This window comes from Centrocercus urophasianus, unplaced genomic scaffold (genome assembly GCF_019232065.1).
Source record: "Centrocercus urophasianus isolate 14NV4802_14NV808 unplaced genomic scaffold, USGS_Curo_1.0 seq_14, whole genome shotgun sequence".
NCBI classification, from domain to species: Eukaryota; Metazoa; Chordata; class Aves; order Galliformes; family Phasianidae; genus Centrocercus; species Centrocercus urophasianus.
The window spans coordinates 39,471,203-39,488,058 of NW_024884586.1; the positions used below are offsets into that span (position 1 = coordinate 39,471,203).

At 41.9% G+C, this 16,856-nt stretch overlaps 1 protein-coding gene across 1 annotated transcript in view; it reads left to right on the forward strand.

The window, feature by feature from the left end:
• The first annotated feature begins 906 nt into the window (after positions 1–906).
• The window catches only part of CUNH14orf132 (chromosome unknown C14orf132 homolog), a 37,497-nt gene continuing 21,547 nt past the window's right edge, over positions 907–16,856 (forward strand). Inside the window, exon 1 of the mRNA XM_042813676.1 lies at positions 907–982. Coding sequence (XP_042669610.1) covers positions 956–982 — 27 coding nt within the window. The 5' untranslated portion in view covers positions 907–955. The remainder of the gene's footprint in view (positions 983–16,856) is intronic.

The window sequence follows — 16,856 nt, forward strand, 5'->3', positions numbered from 1 at the left end:
TTTGGACTGAGGAGTAGAGAAGTTAACAGATGAAGTTGTAGCAGCTAAGTCATGAAAACATCTGAGAATGATAATACGTCTCTGAAAGAGTGGTCAGGCAGTGGAATGGGCTGCCAAGGGGGGTGGTAGAGTAACCGACCTGGAGGTGTTCAAGGAATATTTGGATGTTGTGTTGAGGGACATGTGTAGTGAGAGCTATTGATGATGGGTGGTAGTTGGACTGGATGATCTTGTGGGTCTTTTCCAACTTTGGAGATTCTATGATTCTATAAAGTGTCACAAGTTCTTTTCAGCAGTGGTGTTGAATATATATTAAAAAAAGAAAAAAATATATTAAAGAAAAAAAAGATGGATTTGCTAGCTAGGCAAGAAAAGCCAAGCATATAGTAGTCAGTGTATCTCATGGGGTTTGTATCATGCAAAGGATCAGCAGATGCGGAGAGAGCCGTGCTGCACCTGCTCCCTAGCGCGTTTCTCCGGCATTGCCCAGCACCGGCCGTGCCTCCGACCCGTCCTCTCTATCTCGGCATCCACTGGGGTGCACAAGCTGCAGGGCAATTCCACCTAAGCTCCTGAGAAAAGAACAAGACGCTACAGAGCAGGGGTGTTCCCCACTCACCCTGACCCGAGAACAGCGGTGGTCCACGCGGGTGCTCCACGCGGACGCTGCCCGCGGCCGCCCCCCGCCCTATGTGGGCGGGACAGCCCAGCCCACGCAGGGTCTGGCCGCCTCTTGGAGCCGGAGCAGCGTGCCTTGCCGCATCGTGCTGTGTCGAACCGGGAACCACCGGAGCTGGAACTGGTCCCGGTGTCGGTCCCGCGGCCGCGCCCGCCGCTGCTGGGGGAGGCGGCGCCCGCTCCGTGCCCCCGCGCCCCGCCCGCCCCCGGCAGCAGCGGCGGCAGCAGCCTCAGCACCTCTGGCAGCTCGGGCAGCAGCTCTAGCGGCAGCAGCAGCATGGACCTCTCCTTCATGGCCGCGCAGGTAGGCGCAGTCCCGCTCCTGCTCCCTTTGCCAGGGGTGTCGGCGTAGCGAGAGCGTAGGGAGGCGAGGGATGAGTCGCTGCGCCGCGTCGGGAAGGGGGAAAGTGGCAGAGGGGGAAAAAAAAACAAAACGAAGAAGAAAGGAGGGGGAAATCGGGGAGAGGAGGCTCTGAAGTTGCTGGGTGCAGCAGGTGTCAGCGCCCAGCGGTAGGACCGCTCCTCGCCCGGCCCTGGAGCGCATCACCCGGGCCGCTCCTCTGCCGTCACGCTGGGGAGGGAGGCGAACGCAGTGTCGTCCCTGCCTCCTGCTGTGGGCTATAAATAGAAAGCGGAGATCTGATTTTTCGGTTCTTTTCCTCGCTTCCACGTTTGTGCACACATCTGTGTTTGTACAAGTTGTCTTTGCTGCACGGATTCTGGCCTGTTGTATGCAGAGATGCTCCTGTCTGTGTGGCCAAGTTGTTTCAAGTCATGACTAAGTTTGGGCTCCAGCTCAAGGGTTGTTTGTGAATATTGGCGGTCAATGTAAGAGAAGCGCCTCAGCTCTATAGAGCACCCAAAGACAAAGAGCATCTTGTGAATCCAAATGAATTAGATTTTTAAACAGACAAACAGTACAGACAGCATCATGCATATTGAGCATCCATTTCATGTTTTATCATAATGATTTTTTTCTATCTACAGTAGAATAATTCCACTGGAAGAGACCTTTAACTATCATCAAGTTCATCTGCCGGACCTCTTTAGGGTTAACCAAAAGTTAGGGCATATTATTGAGGGTACTGCCCAGAAGCAAGAGCACTGGCAGCCATGGGCCATCAGCCACTTCTCTAAGAAGTGTGTGCCAGAGTTAGACCACTCTTATAGCAAATATGCATTTTCTTAATGTCATGTTGGAACCTCTCCTGGTGTAGTTTTGTTGCTGTTCCCATTCTGTTGTTGATTATCAGTGTGTGACTATAAATACAAAATTGTACGTATAAATAACTCTATGTATGGATGAAATTGTTTTCAAGGATTATTTGGATCTAAGTTTGAATTTTTTGCCAAAAGATGTCCTCCATTGTTAAAAGGTGAGATAGGAGCCCACCAGGCTTATTGGTACTGCTGCTAGCTGAGCTCCCTGTATCTGACTTCTGGTCCTCAAGACCCTGTGTCCCCATTCTGTAAGTGGAGGTGAAGTATGCAGCAGCTTGTTCCAGTGATGGGAGTGCACTGTGCCAAAACTGGGACTGGTACCACCCTTTGGAGCCTCTGCTTTACTCTTGTTGTCATGTTTCATGCATCTTTTACCCCAGTTCTGTACGTTCCACTGGTCTGTGCTTCATCCTCACAGGGTGAGTTCCCTGTATAAATACACCTTGCCCTTACAGAGACTGCTACTGCAACAGTATCTATCCAATTGTGTCCATGTCTTCCCGATTCTGTGAAGCTGGTTGGTTGTTGTTTGATCAACAAGTGGCGAAGAATAATCCATTCACAGTTATTATGGTGAACATGGGGGCTTTCTCAGACAGGACAGCTGTGGGCTCTCCCAGCTGGTGCCTGGGCTGAGGTCTAGAGGCATATCCCCAAGGGGTTTTTGTGTAGCTGTCTTGGAATTATAGGAGAGGTTTTCTTGGACACTACTAAGGAAAATGTTTTTTAGGTTGCTGCATGATGTAGATGCTGCTCTTACCCCTATGCTGTTCCCCTCTGTTAGGCCTTTTGCACCTCTTTCTGACCCACGCAGTGCTCCACATCTGTGATCACAGAGGCACTCACCCACAGTGTCACTTCTAGAAGTGATGTACCACTCTATTTCAACTTTCTTTTCTCTGCTGTATCTTTTCCTCCTTTTTTTGGAGTGCTTTTTGTGGCTTTCCTGGTGAAATGGTCCACTGAGATGACCCTTGGTGTGGAGGATGTATGAGAGCAGAGGAGAAGGCTGATCATTCCTAAAGATTCTCTGCTGTTACTCATTAGGGTCCTGGTGGTATTCAGCAGGGCTGGCATTTTACCTGGTGAATGTCAGGTTAATACTTCACGACAAAATAGGCATTTCCTAAACTGAGATCCTTAATGACAAGAAAGCGCTGCTTGCTTCCCAAGTGAATAATAGGACACTTTAGGCTACGTTCCTGTAAGTTGCTTTTGTGCCTTGGATGCCCTGAAACTATTTCTTATGCTAGCAGAAAGATTAATGTAGTGCCCTCTGAATGATGTATTACATGCCATAGAAAGGATAATATTTTGCTATTAAAAATTGCTGTGGAATATTGGAGATTGTCAGAGCAGCAATGCTAACAAATGTGTGCACTGTAGGTACAGCACAAAGGTTAGGCTGCACAGCTCAGGCAGGCACTCATGTCAACAGCTCAGCTGTACATTTATTAGTGTGTAATGAAGAACAGCTTTTGACTCTGACAAATCCCTCGTTAAAACAAGCCCTTTCACATCTGTGTGCTCAGCAGCACTGGGCTGTGGAGGCTTCAGTGTTCCCTGCTCTGCAGGTGCTCTAATTGATTTCTGTCAGGTCACTTGTGCTAATAGGGAAAGCCTATTAGTTAAGATTTTTTTTTTTCATTTTGAATCCAGATTTTAATTAAAGTAATCCTATGTGCCTCAAAATACCATCAAAGATGTTCAGCTGCTGCTGAGCTGTATGACTGGTGTGTGTGTGGCTTGTTTCAAGTGATTTCAGAGTGCTCTTGTAGTCTAGGCAACCTGAGAAGTAGCCTCTTATAGGTAGGGCCTTCAGCTTCCAGCATTGAAGCCTGATTTGGGGGACTTGAGCACTGTGTCCAGGCTAAGAGCACTCAGTGCTTTTCAGAGGTGGCTGCACATTGCTTCTGCTGTTGAAATGTTCAGCAGCAAAGCAGGGGTCTGGGTTTTGCTATCAGATGTTTGGTGGCAGCTTGTTCCCCTCCCTCATCTTATGCCTAAGAACAGGCTAAAGCATTTCCACTGGGGAAGCTAATAGTAAAAATTGTATCAGAGTTAATAACATTGTGAGCAGGGCTAGAACATCTATTCAACATGAAAAATAGAGGCATGCAGTGGGAAGCTACAGAGGAAAAAATGATGTCATAGTCCTCAGTACGATACAAATCGATATTAGCTGAACAGCACCTGCAGTCATAATAGCAGTTATCTGTTCTTCAGGATTTGTGTTTGCAATTTACCTTTCCCTTAAATGACCTCTGTGTTTTTTGTTTCATACTGAGAATGCAAGATAGACTTCAACTTGCAATATCTTTATAGTTGGGTATATGTACATGTAGTAAAAATACTGCTGTAGTTATCATATAAATGATCTTTTCTTTTACATACGGAACAGAGAAAAACAAGAGCTTTGAGAACATGCTCAATTCTGTGAAATTGTTTTTGTCTTACATGCAGTTTGTGTATTTATGTATGTGTTCAGGAGCTCTTTTAAAACTGGGGATCTGAAATATGGTAAATAGAACTCTGTGTTTAATTTCAGTGAAGAAAAGTGAGTTTTTTTGTTTTTTTTTTTTTTTTTATCTTGAATTCCTATTATGGTGTTGAGGATTTTTTTTTTACCATAGACAATTTTAGAAAGCATGACTCTGATCTATTTAAGGAGCTAGAGAAACATGAACAAACTTGGTACAGAAAACAAGGCCATGTAATAAAGAGAACTTAGACTTCATTGGTTTTGTGTTCTGTATCACTCTCCTGCTATTTCAGGTCTGATCAGTTCCAGTCACTGTGTCTCTTTCCTTGTTTTGGCAGTAATTCAGGTCTGCTGTTTTCTCCAAAACAGGGCAGTGGGTCTTGGTGTACCTTGAAGAAGCACTGTTGCTGCCTATGCCCTTATCAGCATGAGAAGTCTGAGGCTGTCATGCCTGTATATTAAAAGTATGTTGTTATGAGCTGTGTAACTTCTGGAAAGCACTGGAATACCCATAGTAAACTGAGTTTAAGATGAGTTTTATTTACTATTCATATTTTCCCAAAGATACAGACTGCTCATGTCTATGCTGCAAAATTGGTGTATGTGTGTGGAGGGTTTGCTTGGTATTTTGGGAAATCTAATCATCTGGGTGAACAGAGCTGCTGCATCTCCAGACATCTGAGACATAACTGCTGCTCCCCTTAATTCCTTTCTAATGAGATTTCTGGATGCAAGAAGAAGCACAATTAGGACTTGCTGTAGTCTGCTGTACAGAATAGAGGATCCAGAGCCCAGAATAATTCCACATCTGTTTTCCAACTTCTCTCTTAATGTATTTTCTGTCTCAAGGGTCAAGGCATTCAAAGATTTTATTAGCTGTGTGCTCTCAGCAAAATATTCTGAAGATATTAAACCCAAAAGAACTTAGATTTGTGGGTTTGGTAGGTTATTTCCACTGCCTTAAAACAGATCCCAGGCTAGCTGCTCAACAAAAGCCTCTGTGTGTGTGCCTGTGTACACATTTATTTTCTGTGAAAGCTAACTGCAGAGACCATCAGACCTTTGGGTTGTGTTTGTGCTTTGAAAATCTGTGCCGATTTGGAAGCTTTAACACCACTGATGCAAGCTTAGGCAGACACACTGGTTTTATTTTACTTTTTTCTTTAAAAATTGTGCTTGCCAAAAAAAATCCCACAAAACTCTAAGGCAAATCATGTGGCAAATTGTGATTTAACCTTTCCTTGTCAAAAGCAGAACTAAGATTATAATCAAGTCTGTGAGACAAAAACTCCTTGACCTGTAGAATCAAACGCTAATTATGCTAGCTAGGAATATGTGGGCATTCTTTTACAATTCAGTGGTTGCTTATATACTGAATAGTAGGGTACTAACTGTTACTCTACCAGCTCTGCTTCGTTCCAGAGGTTAAGGGGAATTTCTTTGTCGCTCTAATTCCTCCAGATTGTCTTGCCTTATTGTAAATAGAAATCAGACATTAGAAAGCTGAAAGAGCAAATCAGAGTTTAACTGAAGGTGTCTCAGGTGCTTGAAGTTAAACTTCAGTGCCTTGCTGTGGTATGGTACCCACATGGAGAACAGCTGAATAATCCAGATGTTGCAAAATGTTATTCTATGTATGAAAATCAATACTGTCCTCATCCAGGATGTCATTAGCAGTTGAGATGAGAAACGTTTTCTGGAGAAGTCTTTCTGCAAACTGCTTGGTGCACCCACATTAGATCATTTTTGGGAGGACTGGGGACTGAGGAATCCCTGCATATTTCTTATCACTCCAGTGACAGTGCACACTCCATTTAAAAGTCTTCTGTAGCAGAAAATTCTGTGCCAACAAAGCTTTTGAAAGTTCTGAAGAGATTTGGGCTAACTGATTTGGTCAAGCGTGGATACTGTGCTCTGGGAGAGGCCGCTGTTTCAGGCTTTAATTGCTGTCAGAGATGCTAAAACCAGTGATTCCAATCCAACAAAACACTTAAGCACTTATTGCACTCGGAGCACGTGTATGCTGTTCCAGTAATGTCAGCAGAAATGTCCACTTACTTAAAAGGTCAAATCCCAAAGTCTGGCACTGACAGGGTGAGAATGCTTTGCATTTCATAGGAACAGCTCTTTGAAGAGCAAGAGGAGACCTTTTGGTGTTTGTTTTTTTTTTTTTTTTTTTTTTTTTTAATTCAGAAACAGCTATGTTTTGGTTTGACTGTAATTCCATTGATTTTCCAGTTTCTCTTAGGAGATGTGGCAGGAAAAATGGCAGGGAAGGGAAAGGAGGAAACTGCTTGTGTTTTTGTTTATACAGTCTATGTACATGCTTTATAAGGAGGGTTGAGGAGAGACTGAAAATAATGTGTTTCATGTGCTGATTAACTGTGAGACTAATTCTATAAAGTGTTTTTAATTTTAGTTTTGTTTGTTTGTATCAATTGACTCAATTTTCAGTGGATATGGGCTAAATGATTCACAAAGGGTGCAAGTCTCAGACTTCCATCTGTGCTGAGTGCAAAAAGCAGACTTGTAAGATGACTGCAAATGAACACATTCGCATGCATTATAAATCTGAACCAGCATCAACAACATAGTTGACTGCAGCAGCAGCTGGGGTCCTATTGTACACAGCAAATAGCTGCAGATGGCAGGTAAGAGAAATTAGGGCTGAAGCAGTGCTACATTCATGTCAGACATCTTGCTTGTTTAGGTGTCTGGTATTTCTTTAGCAGAAAGGATGCAACTCTGGTACACTGAGCAGCAGTGCTCTTGGCAGACTTGGTGAGAGCTGAAAAGTGGGTAGCACAGTGGTGTTGGGCCCATAGACTGGAAAATCTAGACTGGAGATACATAAATATATATATTATAAATTGAATTTATGAATTTGTTAATGACCTGCAAATGAGGGGAAGCTTCTGTTTTACATTTTGTTGGAAATGGCATGGATGGTGGCCATTAAGTTTCACCATTTAACTTTAATCTTGTTCTGCTAACAGGCAGAAGCTAAGTCCAAAAATCTCCAAATGAGTCAAAGGGTTGCATGGGATTTAGTAGAGCAGCCTGATGCATTGGTGAGAAAATATTAGTGTTTTCAAATGAAAGGCATTGATGTGGATAGCAGAAAATTTGAACAATAACCCAAATAAATTCAACAGTGACCAGCTCCATTAGCTTGCTGCATCTATCTGCTGGGACTTGCTTTCCTTTATGTATTTTCTGTCATGAATTGCATCATCTCCCTATGCTAGTGAGGTCTATTGGAGTCCTGTCTGTTGTTTTGGTAGGCTCCTTGGCTTGATGAGTGTGTCATATCCTAACCTGGATGAGTTTTAACCTTTTCCACTCTTCACAGGGGTGATGGTTTTTAAAGGTTTGTTTAGAAATAGTGATGGCTCTCTGCTATTCTGAGCTTTTTTTTTTTTCCCCAGCAAATACTCAAATGTTAAAGGAAGGTCAGTGAAAACTGGTGTGAACTGAAGGCAGTCATCACTCATCAGTGGCTTCATCTGCTTCTTGTGCCTGGGGATGAGTCAGGAGTTGCTCTGTTACAGTGGAGCAGCAGCAGTTTCAGCGTGGTGGAAGCCACTGGCAAACACACTGCTGACACTGCACATATAAACTGTTAGTACTAGGATAAAAAAAGGGTCAGAACAAAGTATCAGACCTCCTTGCCATGTATTTTGACGGAATGGAATGTGCTGTCCAGGCTGTGCTCTCCTGTACTCTCTAGTACAGGAGTGAGCACTATTTGTCTCTACACTGAGCGTTTAAACAGGAAAATACTCCATGATGCCAAGAACCATGAACATTTACTGAATAAATGCTTACAGCTTTGAAAGAATTAAGCAAGACATCACCAGATCCAAGGTAACTCTCTACAAACACATTCAGGTTGTGTGTATGGGGCAGCCAGAGCTGGTCCTAGCTGTGGTCACTGGCCACCCTTTCTCTTGCAGGCTTGCACGTTCACATCGCACTTTCAAGTTTTTGCAGCAGCTTGTACTCTTAGGCTGAATCTTTAGTCTTTCTATTCTAAGAGCTCAATTCCACACACCTGGAAGCTGCCAGAACCAAAACCTGCCAAGTGGCAGCTAATTAGAAACCATTATTGTTACAGTCGCTTCTGAGATGCTCAACACCTCTTTGCAGAAGGCTTTGGGAGACAGACTTGGGTATGAGGCCAATTCTTCTTGTTTCACAGATTATCTCTAGCGTGGAAGTGATTTTTAAAATAAATTTTAAAAAATTAAGCTTTTAACCTCAACTAGTTCTGTTTGCTGCCGTTTTGCTTATAAACCTTTCAAGCATTAGGTGACAGGGAACAGTCTAGGGATAAACCGTGCATAGTTAAAACAGGAAAAAAAAAATTCTATCACCAGCTTCCACTATGTTTTTTTTGTTTTTTTTTTCCTGTCAAATCAACTGGATGAGCATTTTTCAAAAGATGGGAAATTGTGCTGAGACTTCATGAGATGTGCTGGGACTAATTAAAAGCTCCCAAATCCATGGAACTACTGCATGGAAGCAGAAGAGACAGCCATGTCCATTCAGCTGATGTTGTGTGTTTGTATTGAGGTGCGTGCAGAGAGAGGAAAAATAACAGCTGAACAAAGAAGGAACAAAATGTATCAAAATACATAATTTTGAAGAATTTCTGAAAATGCAGTTGAACACAAGGACTTGAAGCAGTAGATCACACAAATTCTCTCAGCATTCATTTAAGTGTATACTTAAAGTATGTGAGTAATCCTCTGATCTACACTTTTATTAAAAGAAGCATATAATTAAATGCTTCGATGATGTGCAGTAACTGCCAGAGCATTCGGAGGTATCATAACAGCTTTTCTTTGAAGGTGAGCGACTCTGAAAATAGATCAGGTTGTTCCTTTCCATTCTCTCTTTCTTCCCCTGCTCGACACACCATGTAGTTTTATTTATTTATTTGGATTTGGATATTCTCACACCTTTTCTTTCATAAGAATTTCCATCCAAATCGTCTTCTGTCTTTCTTGAGTATCTTCTTTCTGCACCTCCCCTATCCCCTATGCCTGCCTTTTATAAATGATCTCGGCTGCTGTAGTAGCACCAACTGAAGTCCAAATCCTTCAATGATATAAACGTTTGTTTAAAAAAATCAGCACAAAAAAAATTTCCCTTGTGTAGGGGCATGTTATCATACCTTAACAAGGATTTGTGTGGCTCTAAAAGATAGCGAGCATTTACACAGGATTGGATATATCCAATTTCATCCTGTGTTTCTAGAGCTCTTTGAATTGACAAGAAAAAAAAAAAAACACCAAGCAAACAAACACAAAAAAAAATTGTCTACAGAACGATAGAGGAAACAGTTTAAATTTGAGCAGAACTAATTCCACTATATGTGTAGAGTAATGAGCTCTAGATGTCAAAATCTGTTGTCCTAACAATAGTATTTGTTCAGCGTGTGATTCTGGATAAACCTCATACTCCTGTTTCTGTACTCCATATTAGCAGGTACTTGCAGATCTGGAGATTGATCAGCCTAGTAAATTGGTATAGAAAAGATGTGTGTTTATAATATGTTGCTCATCAAAGGTGAAAGTGGAACTGAGTTGGGCCATCATGGAAGGCCACTTAGGTTGGTCAGGAAGGAATTGCACTCAGTGTTGCCATGCTGGTTGTCTCCTATCACCTCCCTCTTTTTTGTATGCCTTAACATAGCTTCCAGGAGGATTTGCTCCATGATCTTAGCTGGCACAGAGGTGAGGCTGACAGATCAGCAGTTCCATGGAAGTGCAGTTCCTTTCTACCCTTCTTGAGTAGAAATGAGTGTGACACTGTCTTTATTCCACTCATCAGAGACTTCAGGTGGCCACCATGATTTCTCAAATATCATTGAGGGTGGCTTGACAACTATGTCAACCAATTCACTCAGGTCTCTGGGATGCATCTCATTAGAACTCATAGACTTAAGGATGTTCAGGTTCCACAGGCAGTCATGAACCAGCAGGAGGGGTGTTTCGCCCCTCCCCACCCCGATCCCACCTTCATCCACTCAAGGGTTCTGTGTAGAGCAGTCACTAGTGAAGACTGAGGCAAAAATGTTTTTGGGTGCTTCAGTCTTCTCCTTATCTGTGGTAACCAGTCTGCCTACATTGTGCACGAGTGGTACACCTTCCTTTTCCAGTTGATGTACCTATAGAAACATTTATTGTTCTTTGCACCTCTTGACCCTACCCTGGACCCTGGCTTTCCCAACCTCATCCCTACACAGTTTAGCAGCATCCCTACACTCCCTTCAGGTTACTTGTCTCTGCTTGCCAGTGCATTTTTTTCTTGCTCTCCAGTTTCACCAGCATTTCGAAGTGCAGTGCTGCTCTGTAGTAGGATTCATGCTGTGAAATGCTTCCTTTGTTGCTGGTCTTTGAAATATCTGACTGAGCATACTGTGCAGATGGGCCAGGCAGGGAGGTCCTGAACCAAGTCATTGTCAAGGTGGCAGATGTTCAAGAGTCATCAGGGAATAAAACACATGAAATGGAAGCAGCAGAAACTGAATTGCTGTGCTTGCTTTCACTTGTTCTCCAATGTTGTTTTGCAACTCATTTCTCCTGTAATCTTATCAAGTGTGAGAAAACTCCTGACTTCTCTTACAACTGTGCTTTGTACTTTCACAGGTAATCTTTACCCAAGCAGCTATAATTTTCAGCATGGCTGGTTTTCATAGTGCATCTCTTGCTCAAAGTACGTAATACTCTTAACACTGTTTTAAAAATTAGCATTTGGATGATAAAATAAACAGTCCTACCTCAAAAATATTTGTCTCATGACCTCTGGTCTGCACAGTACAGAAAAGGCAGAGGAGAGCACAGGCAAGGCAGAAGGCAACATGCTGATATAAGCCACAGTACCAGTAATCTGTTGCTGTTCCACAAAACCTTCAGGTACCACTGTATGGCACAGAGAATACTGAACTAAAGGGAAATAGGAGATAGCCAGCAAAGGTATCCTGGGCCTAATTCTGGTCTTCATCTTGAGCATGCAGCATGGTATTATTTGAATTGATGCAGAGAATGCTAGCCAGTCTGTGAGAGCCAGTTTGTATTTCTGAAAGTTCTGGCTTAAGAAATGATACCTACATTATTAAAAAGCTTAAATTCACCTCTAGAGAATAAATAGGTGTCAGTGAAAGCTGTTTTGTCTCAGCTGTTTGATGTTTGCTATTAGAAAACCAATTACATGTTTTTACATTTGGGTTCATTTTGTTCAAGCAATAATATCATTTTATCTATACAAATACTTTTTTTTATTAGTTGGTTTGCTTGTTTTTTTTTTTTTAATTGCTACAAAAGATGTGGAATTTGTTTTCCACATATACTATGTTGGATTCAACTGGACTCCACATCCATGATGTTGGATTTTTCTGTTTGTTTTAAAAGAGACATGTAACATCTAGGGTATGGGTGCATTATTCTAGAGATCTCTGTAGCTCTATTATATAAGTGATGATTTGGTAAGCAACTTTAGTTTGGGTGAGGCATGACTGGAAACAGACTGCTGTGATACCATGAAGGAAATAAAAATCTTCATCAGTGCAGATTCACAAATTGGGGCTTTCTCAACAAGGAAGCTTAAACTCTCTGTGAGTGACAGGCAAAAGAAGCAGTTTCTTCTTTAGCCAGATCTGCAGTCAGGTGGCCCCGCAAATAAAACTCAGCGCATCCCTGGAGTTCTCAGTTTGGATGAAGTTTGCAGCCTTGCCTAACTAGACTTCTGACTCCCAAACTGTGATTTTCTTGTGTTTTAATTATGGTGTTGTGTCCTTCAAAGTGAATCTAGCAGGTGATTTTAAGGTTGGAAACCTCAGCTTGTCAGCCTGCACTATTTCAGCAAAGGCCTGTCCAGCTGCAGAATAGGGTATTCTCTTCCCCATTTAAACAAGCAGCATCTCTGAGTGCTCATTTTGACAGATGTTTAAGAGTAATACAGCTTGTGTATAGCTCTTTGCCTGAGGATCGTACTACACTGCTGTCAGCCCTGGTAGTCATCCCGTTCCCTGCCTGTCTCACAGGAGGAGCAGAGCAGTGACAACAGAGGAGATGCTGCAGCTGTCACACCTTTTTACAGCTCCTTGCTCACTGACATGAGGATAAACAAACTTGGTTTGTTTGTGCAGTTGCATGATTAGCAATTTGTTTTGAAAGTTGGTCATTTGAAAAATACAAAAACGCAAGGAAAATAGCTCTGACAGCACTTCCTGTGCAATTTACAACCTAGTGCTTGACCTAAGGCCTGTATTTTCTCTCTATTAACTTAAGAGTCGACATAAAGGCTGCATCCCTATGCAGTGAAAGCACGTTTCTCCTCTGTGAGGGTTTGGCTCTCCAAATACAGGTATTTCTTGTTCACTGCTGCCTTTTTATTCCCTGGTTTTATTACCAGTTCTGAAGTGATGATTACCTCACACGTGGACTAGTGGTATTTCCTGCAAAAGGGCTGAGTGAATTCATATTTGGGTGGATGTCTAAAGAAATAACAATTGGAGATTACTTTCCTCTTTTGCTTGAAAACACTGGGGGGAGAGGGGAAGGGGAGAAAAACAACATTTGAAAACATAAATGTTTTCTATTGGATAACCATGAAACAAATACTCAAACTCATATCATTCAGCATTGCATCCCCATAAATGCTGGCATGAAGCAGAATATAATCGCATGTTTAGTTGCTAGATATTATCTAATCCAGAACAGTGGCTGCTACAAGAGTTTTTGTATGCAGGCTGACCTGTAGTCAATGTTCAATACTGGGACTTGCTGGTCCCTTACAATTTATCTATTTCTGAAGTGTGTGGGAAATGATGTGGTTATAATCTCAGCACCCGGTGGGTGCTAGTACACAGACAGTGCTTTTGGGGATGTGACCTTAGAGCTGCAGAGGAACATCTTATGCTTCTTGGTTTCCTCTTACTCTGGGAGGTTGCATCCCTGCTGCTACAGCTGCCTGTTGTTAATGTGCTGATGCAGATTTGCACCCAACACCTGGGTGATGACACAGCATGTGGCAGTGCTTGAGTACTTCAGCTGCCATTTGACCTTCTTGTGCCCAGCCCTTGCTGTGGCTCTGTGTGATGCTACTCCTCCTTTCCTCATCAGTTAGTACCAAAGATGCTTGTCTCTCACAACCAATAAGGGATAAACTTATTCAGTAACTGCAAAGCATCACCCTCCATAGATTTGATATCTCCTGATATAGAAGCTGGTTCATGATCAGGAAAGCTCTGCATTTCTCTAGAGACGCTAAACTATATCTTCCAAAATGTACCAGTCTGCATGTTTTTTTCTTTTGTCTTTTTTTTTTCCCTCTTTTTTAGTAATCATAAAGCAAGCTTGCCTTCATGAGTTCAGGACTGCAGGAACCTGCACTTCAAGCAGCACAACTTCCATTCATCTTACAAACATTCTGCTGTTGCTGCTATAGGAGCGTTTCATTTTTACATTTCATTTTTATGTAGGTTATGTTTATTTTTGTGGGTCCAAATTCAACTGTGGACTACACTGCTGAAACTGAGCCCTGGATTTTTGTGGTGAGAACTGTCAGAAAAGCCATCATTTTTTATTTTTTAAATCTGCTTCACATGAGTCACTAAATAGCCTCAAAATCAGTTCTTTGGAAAATGTGATAACATTGCAAAGAAACTGATTGATGGGAACAATTGACATTGAAAGGCTGGAAGCAAAGTAGAGGTAAGGGAATATGTGCACTTACATCACATAAACTAGATGCCTACCATTGTGGGTCTGTGCATGCTCTCCTTGCTGCCTGAGAAAGCCCATAAGCCTCTTGGCTTTATGGGTGCTTAAGGACAGGGCTAGCCCAGATTTCATCATCAAAATGCAGGAGCAGACAGCTGCAGGTTCATATATCCTAGGCAGAGCAGAGGCCCTTAACTGAGTGGAAGGTCCAACTGTTCTTCTGCTCTCCATCTGCTGCTGCCACCAGCACAACTGTCCTCATCTTTCAGAGAGAGAGGGAAGTACCTTTATCCAAGGAACAGAAAGAGAGCCCAGGAGAAGGGGTATTTCCCTTACGCCCACTGTCTCATATTGCTCAAGGGACTTCTCAGATCTGCATCTCTGTGTGAGCACATTGAGTGCTCCTGTCAGCCGTAAATCATCAATGGGAATAAATACATCTTGTCTGAGTTAAGCCCACTGCCTTGGGGAGCCTGTTCCATGTTCACAGCTCTCTGGTGAAGAACCTTTTCCTCACACCCACTTTGAACCTTCCCTGTTCTTTTCTGTCAGTAGGGATTTTTTTTATTTTTAACTGAGATTAAAAAAAAAAAAAAAATCTCATGCTACTGTTTATGCATCTATTCTCAGATCTGGATTTCAAAGGCATGTGTTTAGATACAGTTTTTATGCATCAGTTCATCATTCTACTTGCATAGTCCATTTCAGGTTGTGAGTCTTTGTTTATCTTTTTCACCCTGTCGCTGTAATTGCAGTTGTCTTCATGCGTGTATGTCAAGGTGGGATAAATATTGTACTCTTTCCAGAACTTCTCTGCTCAAGTTATACTTGTTTGTGGCTGCTCTGAACCTCTTCACTCTGCTGTCTTAAAACAAGTCTTCCAAACAAGCAGAGAGTTCAAGATAAGCTGTGGAATTTTTGGTTGGTTGGTGAAAACTGGGTTTATCTAGCATATTTTCAACAGATGTGTCAGTCCTGGGGACAGGGTCTGTGCTGACTCCTATAAATGTGGGATGTGATTGAGGGTGTCTCAGAAGAGATGGCTTTTACCTTGAATGTAATTCAGTACCTCTGTGTTGGATGTCAAATATGCATGGAATAGTTTGACCCCAGGTAACATTGTTCTGGTTTTGATTCATTTATTTTCACTCTATGACAAAAAGATGCAGATTTAATTCTTCTGAAATCATGATGCAAATTATTAGCTCTTTTTTTTTTTTTAATTAAAATCATATTTAGCCTTGCTAGGAGCTTCTTTTCTTTCACATACTTCTTATTTGACTGAATGACATGGCCAACAGATACAAAGGATATTACAGAATCACACAGAATCACAGAATCACCCGGGTTGGAAGGGACCTCAAGGATCATGTAGTTCCAACCCCCCTGCCTAGCAGGGCCACCAAACATTCAGATCAGGTTGCCCAGGACCCCGTCCAACCTGGCCTTGAACACGTCCAAGGACGGGGCATCCACAACCTCCCTGGGCAGCCCGTTCCAGGGCCTAACCACTCTCCTTGTAAAGAACTTCCCCCTAACATCCAACCTAAATCTTCCCTCCTTGTATTACCTGGAAGACACTCTTAAATTTTGGTTTTCATTCTTAGGTGTTCAGGCTTCCTGCCATGGCAAGTATTCCTTACCTTATTACAGTACTTTGTATAATTTTTTTAATTTTTTTTCACTGAAATATATTGTTAATAGGAAGTGAAACATTTATCTTAGTAACGTATCTCTTAATCAACAAAATATCACAATCACCTTTTGAGTATGTCAGTATTTCCACAATTCACATGCACAAAGTATCTCATTTGCATTTCTGCAAAGGGGAAAAAAAGACACATAATCTAAATGATATTAAGTAATGATTAAAATATTAATGGAGGCCTAAAATCAAAACAACATATTTTAATAAAGTATAATGATAAAGTTATATTTCTATAAAATACTTCTATTATTTTTTTTTTTTTTAAAGTTTGTTAACACATACTGGGGTCATCATGCTCTCTTTATAAATGCCCAAGTACTATTAGGAGATGTTGCTGCCTTATCTTGCTTTTTCTACTGTCAAAACTGTAGAGCAACAGGGAATCAGCTGCACACTTTTCATCTCTGGAATAGAGAGTTTTTGATCAAAATCATGCATGGGTTTTGTTGAGACAGATCAAAGGCAGAAGACCAGGTTGCAAGTACTGGAATCAGAGTGATAAGAGAAGTAGAAGCAGGGGGAATAATTGGAGAGTAATGGAAGCAGGGAAGGAGAGATCTATGAGATGGGAGAAAGGATGCAATGTGAGACTGAAATGTAAATAATCTTTGCTCTGACTCCTCAGTTTGATTTTTTTTTCACCACACCCAACCTGAATAACTTAGCTAAAAAAACTTAGCAAAAGTCCTTTGGCAGAATGGGCATTTCCTTTTTTTTTTTTTTTTTTTTTTTTTTTACCCCTCAAGCTTAACCCCAATAAAAGATGATGCTACAGAGAACTTATATGAGGCAATTACCTTTGGTAATCAGGGCCTTTCCTCTGCTATAGTCCATTCTTGATGTTTTCTGCAAACTGGGCATACTGCTGTTCTCTGAGCAGATTCTTGCTGAAAACCAATCTCATTTGGAGCCTTTGTAGGTCCTGATCAATTGGCAGCCAAGGTTTTGTGCTGAGTAATAAGTAAAAATTTTCTTGGCACGAGATGGAATGACCTGGCGTCTTTCAGTACAAAGGCAGATATGACCCAATTATATG